The sequence below is a fragment of the Macaca nemestrina genome, chromosome 7, assembly GCF_043159975.1.
Source record: "Macaca nemestrina isolate mMacNem1 chromosome 7, mMacNem.hap1, whole genome shotgun sequence".
Classification (NCBI taxonomy): domain Eukaryota; kingdom Metazoa; phylum Chordata; class Mammalia; order Primates; family Cercopithecidae; genus Macaca; species Macaca nemestrina.
Genome location: NC_092131.1, coordinates 107,279,224 through 107,295,702, shown reverse-complemented (window position 1 = coordinate 107,295,702; position 16,479 = coordinate 107,279,224). Strand labels below are relative to the sequence as shown.

At 39.7% G+C, this 16,479-nt stretch overlaps 1 protein-coding gene across 3 annotated transcripts in view; it reads right to left on the bottom strand.

Annotated features, from left to right (window-relative positions):
- The window catches only part of LOC105464709 (phosphodiesterase 8A), a 156,760-nt gene that overhangs the window by 48,829 nt on the left and 91,452 nt on the right, over positions 1-16,479 (bottom strand). Inside the window, exons 4-8 of one of the 3 annotated variants that reach the window (XM_011712732.3) lie at positions 15,759-15,815; positions 14,867-14,921; positions 8,056-8,144; positions 2,233-2,311; positions 489-626 (exon numbers count right to left, since the gene is read on the bottom strand). In XM_011712732.3, the coding sequence (XP_011711034.2) occupies positions 489-626; positions 2,233-2,311; positions 8,056-8,144; positions 14,867-14,921; positions 15,759-15,815 (418 nt within the window). Of the gene's footprint in view, positions 1-488; positions 627-2,232; positions 2,312-8,055; positions 8,145-14,866; positions 14,922-15,758; positions 15,834-16,479 lie in introns of all 3 variants that reach the window. The other 2 variants (XM_071100775.1, XM_071100776.1) reach the window with 2 other exon arrangements.

The following is a 16,479-nucleotide window of genomic DNA, read 5'->3' as shown; positions in this document are numbered from 1 at the left end:
CTCTCTAAGGCAGGAATTTTTGTTTTGCTCTTCTTTGCATACCAGAATCTAGCACAGTGTCTGGCTAACAGAAGGCATTTTTAAAATGCTCAATGAATTAACAAGGATTGGAGAAATCTTGGGCTCAGATGTCTTCTGAGAATGTGTTGCCTTACTAGCAATTCTTTACCCAGAACCATTTGCCAACATCTACAACTAAGAAGACCAGTTATTAGAAAGATCAAGTTATTCACCTACTATAAAGATAACAACAATGGTTGCTAAGTTCCAATTCAAGTTACTTTCCTTATTGGCTAATCATATTATATATTTTCTTGACCCCAGTTTCCTCACCTGCAAAATGGATATAACAGGGATAACACTCCCTATACTTCCCTGGACTGCGGGGAGGAGTAAGACTGAGATTACCTGGTAGTACTCAGTGAACACTAAGTCTTCCTTCTCTCTCTGTTGTGAAAGTTAAAAAAAGGTACTGACCTCTTACTTACCTTGCCTATCCTGATGCATGAATTTATAGTATCGAGCAAGTCAGCCTTTTTTTCATTTATAGGCACTTCTCCTAACTCCTTCCCTATTAATTCACCTGACTGATAGCCCATTGTTGTTTCAAATGCAGGATTTGCATACTGAAGGGAGACAAAAGAAAAAACACAAAGTGAATTAAAAGTCATTTTGAAAAAGAGGACATTCAAAGGTTTTCAACCTAAGCCCTTCAGGTTTTTCCCCAGAAAAAGCTCAGGAGCCTGGACCTCACCGTGGCAGTTCTGAAGCCATAAGCACATAACCCATGAAGAATTCTGGAGCCCAGATGAGCTTCTGCTTGGGTGACACCCAGCTGGGCTTTCTGCTATGTTCTCCTGAGGCTCCAGGAGGGCAGCAGGCCCACTCCCACTTCAACAGGGGCAGAGGAAGGGATGTGTACAGGGCCAAACCAGGAGCTGCTACAACAGAGCCATTTAGATGGGGGGTGGGGGTGGGGGCATGATGGAATAAAGCACCCGGCAGAGTGCAAAACACTCAGGCTCTCCTCCCCCTCCAAACATTGACCTCAGCAAGTCACTTAATCCCTCCGAGACTCTTATCTGGATATGGCAATGAAACATTTCTCTTGTCTCTTTCATATGGTTCAAAGAAATGATGTGTATGGAAAGCAGGCTATGAACTAGGAAGTAAATACAAATGTAAGGCTTTATGGTTAAGTTTCAAATATGACTGTAAGATAAGCAGAAAATGTATGGGAAAACTGTACACGTGCTAATGATGATGATGATAAAACAATAATTGGATACTATCTGTCGGGGTCTGTTTTCCTCACTGGGCACTATAGTAAACGCTTCACATACATTAACTCATTTAGTCCTCATGACATCCTTACAAAAGGCAGGCTGTTGTTCTTACTAATATTGCTTCCATTTCCATTTCCACAGACGAGAAAGCAGATTCAGCTGGATTAAGCAACTTGCCCAAAGTTGTTCAGCTGAAGCAGGATGGAGCCCAGGCCCATCTGACACCAAAGCCTGTGCCCTCAAACACTGGCTCACGCTGCCTCTCAGGGCACCAACTCAAAGTCAACACCATCAACTCTTCAACAAGGAAGTCACAAGTCACATTACAGTGAAAGTACTGGAGAGCCCAGAAGTGAAATCAAAGTGGAGCTAATTCTCAGACAAAAGGATGTTTTTTCTGGTGCAACTCCCTTTTTTGCTGTTATCTGAAAGCATTTAAGCTATGTTGCTTTAAGTCATATAAACTCACTTTGCTAATAATGTGTAATTTATTCAGTACTTACTAGGTATGTTATTTCTGAAACTTTTAGTTGTTTCTAGTATATTTCTGTAAGTGCAAATTATTTTCAAAAACAGTGAGAAAGGTGAAAGACTCGCAGACCTTATGGTCAGAGCATTCCCCCTCCTACAACAGGACTACCCCCAAGCCGCCAGCAATCACCCTTTTCAGTCTCTCCTTGTCAAACAAACTAGTGGAAATAATGAATGCAAATGTGGCATTTCTACAGGCATTTTCTAAGACCTTAATTGTTAGTATGTTTTCTAATCTACAGGGAGCTTATTTTAAATTACATATTTTATTGATTTTGTTCTGATAATCCTCGAAGGAAAAACTGGTCTCCTGAACTTCAAAAAGAAAAAAAAAATCATATTGGAGAGGTTCAATCCTAAAAACTGGAACTAACAAAACAAGAATCCAGAAAGACAGATTTCCAAAATAACAAACCTGTATAACACGGTCTTCACTTGTAATTTCAATTGCATCTTCACTGTTTTCTAATGCAGTGAATACAGAGTTACAAGCCCTTTATGAGTAAACAAAAAAAGGAATGATTAATGTAAATACTACAAAATCTAATAAAATCTTGGGTTATTACATTAACTTATTTAAATGTATTTTTTGTCTGATTTATAAGGAAGGGAGAAAATATTTTAAAACATAAAGAAGAAATAAACATCCTCCTGCAAGCCCCTCCATTGGGATCATCACTATGTACACACTGTGGTATCTTTCCTTCCAATGTGAAGGAAAGACACATTGGGCCAGTGGGCCAGGGTGGCCACACACCGGGGTCAAATCCAGCTCTTCAGCAGCTGTGGGACCCTGGGCAAGTGACTGAACCCCATCAAGCCTCCCCTCTTACCACCTTAGAGTCCTCATGAAGACTAAACAAGAGAATAGAGTCAAGAATACTGCACAGAGTCTGGCAAAGAGAAGGCAGTCAATCATTTGTACCTATTATTTTAAACAAATTATTTTCACAAAATTGAGGGCATCTGGAATGACTAGCTTTGCTTCCTGCTTTCTTCACTTGGCCGTCTTCTGTGAGCATTTTATCACATCCTTCGTGTTTGAAAACATTTTTAAAATTATATAAGTAACAATGTTTGTTGAAAAAAATTAGAAAATAAACATTAACAAAAATAAATGGAACACTATACCACAGCCACTTGAATAATAAAAAAGACAGTCGACAACATGTATTAGTGAGGAACCCTCCTACACTGCTGGTGGGAATGTAAAAAAGTGCAGCCCCGTGTTGGAAAACAGCCCCATTAGGTCCACACAAAAACTTATACACAAATGTTCATAGCAGCATTACTCAGAAAAATCAAAAAGTGGAAAAAACCCAAATGTCCACCAATTGATGAATGGATAAACAAAATGTGGTATTATCCATACAATGGAATATTATGCAGACATAAAAGGACATGAAGTCTTGATATATGCCATAACATGAATGAACCTTGAAAACCGTAAGCCAGTCACAAGGATCACACAATGTATGAAATGTCCAGAATAGGCAAATCTGCAGAGATAGAAAGTAAATTAGGCCGGGGGCGGTGGCTCATGTCTATAATCCCAACACTTTGGGAGGCTGACGCGGGTGGATCACCTGAGGTCAGCAGTTCAAGACCAGCCTGGCCAACATGGTGAAACCCCGTGTCTACTAAAAATACAAAAAAAAATTAGCGGGGCGTGGTGGCAGGTGCCTGTAATCCCAGCTACTTTGGGAAGCTGAGGCAGGAGAATTGCTTGATCCCAGGAGGCAGAGGTTGCAGTGAGCCGAGATTGCACCATTGCACTCCAGCCTGGGCTGGGGATAATAAAAATGTTCTAAAATTGTGGTGACTAAAGCACAACTCTATGAATACACTAAAATCCTTTGAATATACCTCAATAAAGCTGTTTAAAAATAATAAGATCAAATAACCTGAAATCCCAATACCCAGACATCTCAATATTCTATTTTATAGAAAAAAATCTAATTATTTTCAATAAGCATTGAAAAATGTTCTAGGCATTAACTTATACAAATGTATATGTAATATGTATACAAAAACAAGATCATACTCTACAGTTTTATAATCTGCTTTTCTCACTGGCACACTATACATTAATCTTTCCATATCAATAATTGTAATTCTTTATCACTCTAAATAACTATACAATATTCTAAGATTATATTATGATTTATTCAATAAATCCCCTATGACTAGACATTTAGGTTGCTTCCAGGTTTTTTCCTTGTATAAGGAATCTCCCAAAGAATGATGTTAAGATTCTCTGGCCTTAGAAGATGAAAAAAAAGAAAACAACTGCCTGCTTATAAAGTGCAGAGATACTACTAAAAATAACAATGCTGGCCAGGCACGGTGGCTCATGCCTGTAATGCCAGCACTTTGGGTGGCAGAAGTAGGCAGACCACTTGAGTCCACGAGTTCAAGACCAGCTGGGCAACATGGCAAAACCCTGTCTTTATAAAAAATAAAAAATTAGCTGGGCTGGTGGTGCACATCTGTAGTCCTAGCTACTTGAGAAGCTGAGGTGGGAGGACTGCTTGAGCCCAAGAGGTCAAGGCTGCAGTGAGCAGTGATCACACAACTGTACTCCAGCCCGGGCAACAGAATGAGACCCTGACTCTAAATAAGTAAATAAATAAAACAATGCCTTTACATTATTCCTGGTATTACTAAACTGTCTCACTAAAGACAATAGCTTAGCCAATAAAAATCAGCTCATTTTTAGCGTGTAAAAAAAAAAACCAGGAGATAATATGTAAATTATAGCTCAATGAAGTTATTATTTTTTTAAAAAAGCAAAAAACACGCTGGGCCTGGTAGCTCATGCCTGTAATCCCAGCACTTTGGGAAGTTGAGGAGGATGGATCGCTTGAGGTCAGAGTTTGAGACCAGCCTGACCAACATGGTGAAACCCCACATCTACTAAAAAAACACAACAACAACAAAAAATTAGCCAGGCCTGGTGGCACGTACCTCTGTAATTCCAGCTACTTGGGAGGCTGAGGCAGGAGAATCACTTGAACCTGGGAGGTGAAGGTTGCAGTGAGCAGAGATCGCGCCACTGCACTCCAGCCTGGGCAACAGAGTGAGACTCTGTTAAGCTCTGACTCAAAAAATCAAAAAATAAAATAAGCAAAAAACAGTAAGAAATAAGTTCTCACCTCCAATATAACAAGCTTGAAGGAGATGGATCTGTGAGAAGCCCTACCGGGTATTATCATACTTGTTTAACTTTTGCAGATATGGTAAATAAAAAATGTTAAATCATTTGCAAGTCTTTATTAGTGAGGTTGAACATCTTTTCACATTCATTGGCCATTAATATCTCTTGTGAATCGCTTGAGAACATGTCTTTTAATATTTTTCTAATTTTCAATTGATCATTTTAAAATTGATTAATCAAAGCTCTTCATGTATTAGGACATTAACCTAATGTCTGTCCTATATGTTACAAACACATTTTTCCCAGTTTGTAATTTGTCTAAATTTTAAACACTATTTAAGGTTTATTTTAACTACAGACAAGCTTAACATTTTTATGTTGTCTAATCTGATTATCTTCCTTAATAAAATGTGGCTTTTATAGATGTTAGTTTATAATGACTTTGTCATCCAATTACGTATGTCCACTTTTATTTTTTAGTACTTATGTAGCCCTACTTTTTCACATTTAGGTTTCTAATTCATTGGAGTTCATTTTGGGGATAGGATGTGAGATTGGAACATAGCTTAATTTTCTTTCCAACTAATTAACCAACTATCACAATTCTAGTCACTGAAAAGTCCACCCTTTCCCGTGTTGATTTAAAATGCCATGTAGTCATATACTAAATTCTTTTTTTTTTCCCTCTTTTTGAGACCAAGTTTTGCTCTTGTTGCCCAGACTGGAGTGCAGTGGCTCAATCTCAGCTCACTGCAACCTCCGCCTCCTAGGTTCAAGTGATTCTCCTGTCTCAGCCTCCCGAGTAGCTGGGATTACAGGCATGCACCACCAAGCCCAGCTAATTTTTTGTATTTTTTTAGTAGAGACGGGGCTTCATCATGTTGGCCAGGCTGGTCTCGAACTCCTGACCTCCGGAGATCCACCCGCCTCAGTCTCACAAAGTGCAGAGGGCCACCATGCCTGGCCACTCATATACTAAATTCTTAAATATATCCAAGTCTGTTTTTGTTTTTGCTTTTTTTTGAGATGGAGTCTTGCTCTTGTCACCCAGGCTGGAGTGCAATGGCACCATCTCAGCTCACTGCAACCTCTGCCTCCCAGGTGCAAGCGATTCTTCTGCCTCAGCCTCCTGAGTAGCTGGGATTACAGGTACCCACCACCACACGCGGCTAATTTTAGTATTTTTAGTAGAGACAGGGTTTCACCATGTTGGCCAGGCTGGTCTCGAACTCCTGACCTCGTGATCTGCCCGCCTCAGCCCTCCAAAGTGGTGGGATTACAGGTGTGAGCCACCACACCAAGCCTGTTTCTGGTTTTTATATTCTAGTTTACCAATCTAGCAGTGACACCCTTACTTGTTACAGCATTTTAGTGCATTTTAGTATCTGACAGAACAAGACTATTTCTCCCAATTCTCTAGTCTCACATTTCCTTTCCCTTTATATTTTTATATCTCCCTGTATAATGGACATCATAATTTGGCTGCCAGCGGGAGCACAGAGAACAAAGCAGGGCATGATGGGAGATGAGGACAGAGAGGTAAGCAGTGTACAGACCATGGAGACCCTTGTAGGCTACATTTTGGAGTCTGGACTTCATCTTGAAGGCAGTGGGTGCCTATCTGGGGTGTCACAGAACAGAACACAAATGGAATTATGTGTTACGTCTGTGTGGAGAATGAAGAAGGAATCAAGACTAGATATAGGGAGACTAATTGGTGCTTTCAATAATCCGGGTAAAAAGAGAGGGACCTGGACTAAGAGTAGCAGTAGAGATGAAGATTAAGTGGACAGATTCCAAAAATTAGTAAGATCAATTAGACTTGGTGAGTGACTGGATTTAGGGATGTATGTAGAAGAGACAGGGGTTTTTAGTTTAGGACCACAAGGTAGATGACAGCTAAGGTATACAGGAGGAAAAGGTTTGAGGTTACAGTCAGATTTAGAGATGGGAGAAAGAATGAATGCAGTTTCAAAAATGCGGATTTCAGTCTAAAGGACTATTTTTGCCATTTGCTGCTTACAAGATCTTGGGTGTGAGTCAGTTAATTTCCTTGGGTCTCAGTTTCTGATTCTTGATTGGATAACATAAGCTCCAGCTTCACCTACTGCTCCAAAATTCTGCCCTCCTCTGAGAGAGGGTAGTAGCCTAATTCACTGTGGGAGTGCTGCAGCCAGGCTGACATGACCCAGGAGTGGGAAAAAAGCAGGCCCAAGGGCAACCATCTACCTTAAGTTTCCTTGCAAAATCTAGCAGCATAAAAAATCTCTTTTGTATACCACACCAGCCTTCAAACACCTCTGCTCAGCAGCACTTCTTTGCTAACTCACACTCTGCCCACTAATCATTCATTTAGTTTTGTCTATAAAGTACCTATCTTCCCTACACGTGGAACCCTGTACTGGTCCTTATTAATCTTGGTACTCCCATTCTGATCCCCTTTGACTGTCTTGGCACATACAAATGAAATGATCCAGTTCTCTCTTTGATCTCTAGTAAAGGAAATGTTAAAGAATAGTTGAACATCCAAGGAAGAAACCTAAAATGATAGGAAGCTGCCGACTTTATTTTTCTTTTGTCAAGCTGATAAAATTATATTAATTTTTCTGCTTTTCTTACTCTACAAAGAATGAGGCCTCTACTCATTTCACTTAAAAAATATTTTTTTAAAACCCTGTTTATTAAGAGCAGATAAAACACCTATTGTAGAGAAGAAAAAAATGTCACCTACCAGAGATAACTAATGTGAATAGATTGGGGGTGTGTGTATTAAAACCATTTTTTTCTCTAGAAAACAAAACAGATAATCCAGCATATGCAGTTTATATTCTGCTTTTTAAACTTACTATTATTTGGGGGCTCCATCTTTAAATGTGAGTCTCTAATCACTAAAATGACCGTTTATTAGACATCCAGGCCGACTCCAGAAAGTCTGTATGAGGGGAGCTGCCACTCCATTCTCTCCAATCCCATATTTGCAAGAGGCCACTTATGGCTCAAAAGTAATCCCCACAACCAAAGTTCTCACTTGCCATGCTGCCCTGTGTGGCCTGGAGGGTTTTCCCGAAGTGGTAGAATTACCTGAGTTTCAGTTGTGATCGCACCTCTCCAAACTCCAGCTGGAGCAGTTCATTGTAGCAGGCCATGATGTTGGGGTTTTCCACATACCTCTACAAACAGAAAGAGGAATTTTGTGGATAAACAAAGGTGCTTCTTTATGTGTGCCAATAAAAATAACTCTTTTAACAAACTTCTCGACTTGGCAACTGAAATCTAAAAAATACTTTATCATTAATGACGAACAGAAGGTAAGAGAGAAAATTTATGGGCACCAAATTAGCTTTTAAAAAAATAGGGTGTAAGAATGCTTTTCCTTCTATCATTTAGCAGCCTTGCATTTAAAAAAGAAAAAGAAAAAAGAGAAGAAAAGAATGCTTTTCTTTCAGCATCTTCCATTAAGAGCATTTTGGTTGTTTTCATGTCACTGATAAAGCAGAGGCTAGAACATGTAGAGGAGGAAATTTGCCAACTAAACTCCTACTTATATTATGCTTTCAGAATATATTCAAGAACAGTATTTGGTCCTTTTTAAAGTCATGTAAGCTTACAATAAGCAAAAATACACTTGCATTTCTATTGGCACCTGTATTTCACAGGGGAAAGCCTGACATGGACAACATTTTCCTGAACTAACCTCCGACAGCGGCTCAGTGAAGCCGGAAGATGATTATCTTCCACAGCAGAGGCACTGGCAGAAGTCATGGATGGATTTGCCCAGTGTCTCTTATAGCTGTGGACATTAAGTATTTTGTATAACCTTTACATAGTGGAAATATCTCACAACAAAGTGAATTACATAGTTCTGAGAAGATGGACCCATTCCACCATCAAATTAAATACTCCATGAAGACATCTTAGCAGCCACTGTGTTCTGCCACATAGTTCTATTCAGACGTAAAAATATTTGTGAACATTACTCCCGTTTCTAAAGAGCTCTTTGTTTTTTACCTGCACAATAAGTGGACAATACTCTACCTGGCTGAGAAGGAAGCTGATGCCTAAGAGGCAGAGCCTCTGCAGATCACTATCCATAAGCCCCAGCCAGACCAATTGGGACAGTGGTCCCCTTGAAGAGTTCCTTCTACTACCATGGTGAACGCAAATGTCCCGTTTGAACTGTGATCAGGGTCTTGTCTGGGTGTCAAGCAACCCAAAAATCTAGCCCTTGGTTCATGCCTTAAAAGCTGTATGATTGTATACGAGGCATCTAACATTCCTGAGCCTGCTTCCTCAACTGTAAAGCAAGAAAAATAATACTGTTCCTATCCAGTGAAGGTCACCGTGTGAATAAAAAGAGATAATGGGAGAAAGCATTTTAAGTACAAACTGCTGCATAAATGTGAAGAACAGCTACTGTCACCCCCACAGGGGAAGGCAAGACCTGTTGGCCAGGAGCATGATAAACCCTACACCTATAGGCCAAAACAGAGCCCCTTTCTCACCCAGAGGTCTGACAGAGGTGACATGCCTGCCAGCTCCCATCAACTGAGAGGGGAGGAGTATGCTAGACCTGCTGTCCACATCTCCATCAGCCAAGACCCCACGGGAACACCCAAAAGCACTGGACAGGAACCCACTTCTGACTGGGCAGGGACAGGGAAAGAGATTTCTTGACATAGTGCTTGTGCCACTCCAGGAGACAAGGAATGGTGGTCTTGAGATAGACAGGAGTCCTCAGTTCCTCTGCAGGTAAGATCTTCGGATGTGGGGGCTCTGGATGGAATGTGTATTTATCCAATTCCACAAATGGATTCCCATGCATGCAATCAGACTTTTTACTGGGTCTGAATGTTATCTATCCACCAAACTTTTTTATCCCAAAGGCAGAAAACCAAGGTAAAAAAAACTAGAACATGACCAAATGTTCAGCATCTTGCTCCTACTGTTTTCCCCCTCCCTCAAAACTTCTGTTTTGCCATACATGTCTAAACATTGCTCTCTTTATCTAAACATCTCATCTTTCCTGCCCCTTGCCAACTTTTGTTTCTGTCCCAAGGATCCCACAGGGCGTGAAGGGTGAAGAACCAGGTCCAGGGATCCTCTGAAAGCAAGCTTATTCCCTCTGCTTAAACAGCAGTTAGCCTCCTCTCCCTTAACCCCTCCCATGAAAGGGGCTGGGACTACAAATCCTACAGTCTTCCAAGCTAACTTAACGTCACTTTCTCCAAAGCGTATCACACCCATGGCTAGAACCTGAGCCCATCTTTGCTAGGTCTCTCCCAGTGGTTCTCAACTCTCAGCTGCATATTAGAATTACCTGCAATTTGAAAAAACAGCAGCATGCAGGCCCCTCCTCAAACCAACTGAAACAGACTCCCATAGGATGTTATTCAGGGGATTCTAAGGCACACCCAGCAGTGAGTCTACTGACTCAATGGCCAAATCCAATTGAGGAGGCTAGCAGGTCCTCCATCTACTTTTCAGTCCTGAATCATGGCTAATCCACAAAATAGCTCATGCCCCTTCCTACCCACCATCCCCTATACCAGAGATATCATTATGGTGTCAGCTTTCAGATTCAAGCCTTGGCACCACTGCCTATAGCTGTGACTGGGAGAATCCCCTTCCTCTAGGTCTAACTGTTCTTCTCAGTAACCTGAGCATCCTTTTGTTACACAAAAGTAAGACTCTGGATGAGATTAGTTACCACTTGTGGTCTCTGAGGACTGGTCACCCACATGAATTCCTCATCTACAAAATGGTGAGCCTGCCACTACGCTCCACATTTCCTAAGTCAGGTGCTTCTAAGGTGACTACTGCAAAGCTTTTGGGCTTTTTTGCATGGACATGTGCTCACAGGGGCGTGCATCTAAAAGTTATTCCATCAAAGTCTTCAGAGGATTCCTTGATTAAGGTGCACAGGCTTGAGGGTAGCAAGAGTGTGTGTGTCAGATACTTTTCAAGTTAGCTCCATGATAACACTGTAATACTAAGAAAATAGAAGGACCATGATTTACTTGACCTTCTACCAGGATGCTCTTTCTGGTCCACAGAACTGTGCTGACACACTTCTCGGGCAGAATTTCAAATATGGCAGTCACCAAACACAAACTTCCAACAGTGCATCTGTGTACTTTCAAAGAGACCTCAAACAAATACAAGGTTTAATGACCTCGTGTGGTTGTAGGTAAGCAAATAACCCAAGGCAGAGGGAAAAATCTATCCCCTAAGTTTCACTAGAAAGTGGAAGCTTCTAAGGTTCTTGTTAAAAGGAATAGCCAGTTTTGCAGCCTTAGTTGCAAAAGCAAGCAGCTTAGAGAGGGATGATGTAAAGATCCATCAGGAATAGGGGACTTCTGACTTCCAACCTGGGACACCTTACTGCTGGCTAAGTAAACCGTTCTCACGCAATTTAACAGGGATTACTAGAGGTCAGGGAATGGAGGCAGGTGCTGATATGTGTGTATGTTGTGGGGGTTGTCCAAAAAGAAGAAACACAAGAAAGCCACAACTATACAAACTATAATAACCTAATGTGTGCTTTTTATATAAAATTGTATTTACATATAAACTAAAATCTTAAAATTCCACCTAATCTGACATTAGTATCAATATTTGTGTTCTTTTTGTCTGCATTTACTTGCTACCTCTATGTTCCTTTACTTAAGCTCCTTTTATCACATTAAGTGTCTTATAAGTGTTACAGAATTGTACTTTTTAAACCCAATGTAACAGCCTTTTAAAGGAAGAATTCAGCTTATTCATATACATTTGCTTTTATTCTCTTTTTTTTTTTGAGATGGAGTCTCGCCCCTGGCTGGAGTGCAGTGGTGCGATCTCGGCTCACTGCAACCTCTACCTCCAGGGTTCGAGCGATTCTCCTTCCTCAGCCTCCTGAGTAGCTGGGGTTACAGGTGTGAGCCACCATGCCCGGGTAATTTTTGTATTTTTAGCAGAGATGCGGTTTTGCCATAATGGCCAGGCTGGTCTGGAACTCCTGACCTCAGGTGATCCACCTGCTTTGGCCTCCCAAAGTGTTGGGGATTACAGGCGTGAACCATCGTGCCCGGGCTGCTTATATTCTATCTCACTTTGTTTCTCACTGATTTTACACTGTTGTTTCCTCTTTCTTCAGTTTCCCAATTTGATCAAGTTGCTGTAAACTCCCTATTTCCTCTTGTTATTTTGGAAGTTTTATTTAACTTTCCTGTTCTATCAATGGTTACCTTCTTTTTCATCATCTCAAAAGCAAACATAGATTTCTTTACTGTTATTTGTAAACAAGATACCAATTACCCCCAGAATAAAGTATCTCCCACATAGTGATGCTCTACTCTGCACATTTCCCACAAAGATGTGCTCATTCTCATTCTGTCTCTTAGATAAGCCTCAAAGAATGCCTGCATCCTCCCTACAAACCTTGCAAACACCTAGGGTTGACTAAGATGGTCTATAATTTAAAACTGAGCTATTATTAAAATTCCTCTTTGGGTACATCCCTTCTTCTAAAAGAATATTATATATTCCAGTCTATGTTTATTCATTTGGGACTAACGTTATATGCATAAGTGTACGTACCTCTATAAAGAAAGACAGAGAGCCAGAGAAAGCAGGAGGCACCACGAAGGAGTATGCGCATGGCAGGGTTTATAGCTCACTACTTTTCCCTCCTCTCCTCTTCAAATTTCTGTTCTAGTTCATTTCTTATATGGCTAGAGTCCTTTTCTGACTTATTTTCCTCAGACAGACCACTTGGGGAAATATATCTCTGAATTTTATGTATATCCCCAAAAGAAAGGTTAAGCAATAACTTGACTGGATATATAAGGCTGTAGTCTCTTTCTCCCTGTATCCTCTCATGAAACTAGACATTATTACTGTTTCTTACAGTAAATATATATTTACCCTATACAGATCATTTTCTTTACTCATCTCCTGCATTTCAGACCTTCCACCTGGAATTCACATTCCTTCTGGTCGACATATATCCTTTAGAATTTCCTTGTGAGGATCTGCTAGCTACAAATTCTCTCAATGTCCACATTTCTGAAAGTCTTTATTTCACCTTCATTTTTGAAAGATATACATGCTAGGTATAAAATTCTAGAAAGTTCTTTTCTTTTTTTCGAGACAGAGTCTTGCTCTGTTGCGAGGCTGGAGTGCAGTGGTGCGATCTCGGCTCACTGCAACCTCCAACTGCCTGGTTCAGGTGATTCTCCTGCCTCAGCCTCCCAAGTAGCTGGGATTACCACCATGCCCAGCTAATTTTAGTATTTTTAGTAGAGACGGGGTTTCACCATGTTGGCCAGGATGGTCTTAATCTCCTGACCTTGTGATCCGCTCACCTCAGCCTCCCGAGGAAGTTATTTTCTTTTACTGCATTGAAAACGTTATTCTACTGTCTTCTGTTTTCCACTTGTTGCTGCTGAGAAGCTAGTTGTTAGTGTGTCATTCTTTTGAAGGTAATCTTTTTTCCTCTAGCTGATTTTAAGTCCTTTTATTTTATTTTTATTTTTTTGCAGTTTCACTAGGATGTGTCCTCTTTTAAAATTTACTCTACTTTGGATATGTCAAAATTCATGAATCTATGAATTAGTTTTTCATCAGTTCTGGAAATTTTTCAGGTAGTAACTCTTCAAATATTTCCTCTGTTCCATCCTTCCTCTTCTCCTGGAACTCCAGTTATATATACACACAAAACTTCACACACTATCCTCCACATTTCTTCACCTAACTTATTTCCTGTCATTGTATTTCTGTGCTACATGTGACCTACTAAGTTTTAAATTTTTCAATTATTGTGTTTTAATTTCTTACAATTCAGTTTTGTTCTTCATAAAATTTGCCATGACACTTTTAATAGTTTCCTATTCCTTGCAGATATTTCCTGGCTTATCTTTCATTTCTTTAACTATAGTAAGCATACTTGCTTTATAATTCATGTCTCATAACTAGTCTCCGAGGGATGTGAGGGTCTGTTACTAGGCTTTTTTCCCTGCTAGTTTTTCTTTGGGATGCCCTGTCACCTGGTGGATTGACTCTAGCTTTGACTTACTGCTGCCTGCTGCCCTTGAGCAATTATTTATGGAGATCCTCTGCAGGCAAAGATGAAGCTGTCTTCCTCTGGGGAGGATTTGTATTTGCTTCTGTCAGGCACTTAGGAGTCCTACTCATCCAGAAAACTTGAAACTAAATTCACAGCTTGAGATTTCTTGACTACCTTACTTATACAAACCTGGGCTACAAATCTGCCCAAGGGTCAGCCTTACTTAAGTTCTCTCTGTATGATTCCTAAGGCCTCATTTGCAGCCAGCTGACCAAAGCCCCAAGCAACCTTTTGGCTTAGATAAACCAACACATTCAAGCTAGGAGTGGAGAGAAAGAGAGCTGTGTTTGGGTTGCCTTATTTCCAGAATCCTTGAACTGGCTTAAAAATTTGCATGTATACATGTCAGCATCATAACAATACATCCTATGGTATAATTTTTAGTGAATATGCCATTAAAGGGGATTTTATTATGTTTAGATGACTTTAGCAGGCGTAATTTTGAGAGACTGAGAACATGAACTGTTATAGATTAGATTAGCAGATTATAAAGTTAAACGAAGTTAAACCAAACTATAAAACAAGCACAGTAATTTTCTTTTTTTTAAGTACGATTGAGGCAGGTTCTCCTTATGTTGCCCAGGCTGGTCTCAAATGCCTGGGCCCAAGGGATCCTCCTACCTCGACCTCCCAAAGTGCTGGGATTACAGGTATGAGCCACCACGCCTGGCCAGAAAATAATTTTTTTTCTTCAAATTAATTCAAAGCTTTTGCTAGGTACCGAACTGAGATAAAATAATTTCTCAAATTGAATTATACTTGTATAACAAATAAGTGAGTACATACCCTTGTAAATCCAGCAGCAATGAAAGGCATTACGGACAACTCTTCTCTATCCACCCTTCAAAATAACACAATAAAGAACACAGACATAGTTTTTATCAATTACATCTCACCTCTTTTACTCTACTAATTTAAATACTTCGTTATGAGTACTTTTAGATGAGTCAGATTAATATACAAATTTAAAGGATAAAGTTGAAAACTGTCTTCTGTTTCAGTTTCACATTTGGCTTTTTGGAATTACATATTCTAATACTTGAAATATAGAAACTACATTAATAGCAGGAATACAGGAGTGTCCAAATATCTTTTTAATATATAAAATTTTTAATTTAAACGAAGTTAAATTTACTCCTATTTTCTTCTACTTCCAGGTTTTTTTAATTCCTTTTTCCCCTACAGCTCAGGAAAAAAGTTTAAAGGACACAGAAACGTTTCTTCTATGTATAAAAACATATAAGCTAAATAATATTAATTTGAATACTTGCCCTTCTCCTAATATATTTCTCTTCTTTCCTTACCTCCAATTTAAAGACAAAACCTAAGATTCCCCCATTTATGTGTAATTCAAATCCTCAGAGATATTTGGAATTAGAAGGCCCTAGGAAGATACCCCTAGAAAACATTCATACTTTTAGGAATGGAATTCTCTCACAGTTTGCCTGTTTCTAAAGTGAAAGGCAGTTTAAAAATCAGAAAAATCTAGCATGAGAGCAGAAAGTCCTTCCAGGAAGTTAACCAAAGAAGCGAAATAAAATAAGAAAGAATAAAGAAGAAAAGGCCATACTACAAAGGGGAATGCCTGACACAGCACGCAAGCTGCTATTTGGCCATCTGTTAAGAATAAGTATTACACTAACACCTCGATTTCAACATTAAAAAAATGAAAGTTTACCTGCGTACTACACCAACAATAACTGTGTTTTCTGAGAGTTTTGATGATCTGATAGACCTTAAAAAAAACACAAAACTTTAAAACAAATATAAAAATAATCCTTAAAAACCAAATATACTTAAACAATTACAACAATTAAAGTTGGAAGAGGGGTAAGAAGGGAGAGTAAATGATCCCCTCACTCTCTGAATTCACTCACCTTCTTGACTACTTGATCTTTCTCTCTTTTGGGGGCAAATTCCCATTCAATGGACTGTGTTAACTGTAACAATTATGGAGTATGAATTAACAGTTAACTAAGATGATATGCATTCACTTGTTCCGATCTTTGTTAACCTGCACTGTTTCAGGCAGAGTATTTTCCCTACTTTGTGCTTACATGAAAGAAGCCGTTGGTCTCTTCTTCCAAAGGAAAATGCAAGTTTATGTCTATTACCACAAGGTGATGGCTATGTTTACAATGGGGATAAAGGAGCCCAAGGGCTGGCTCCACTGCATTCTAAGGAGCACAAAGGATGAAGAGTTCCTAGGTAAAATGGAGGCTAAATTAATAACCAAAAATAATCCAAAACTAGGAAATGCAAGATATTGTAATCGGTCAGAAAGAAGAGCATCAACACCTCATGAGAGGGTTAAGAACAGAGGACTGGTCTAGGAAAGTACAAGAGACTGTTCCACTAAAGTTACCCAAAAAGTACGAGACTTCCCATACAGAGTGAAT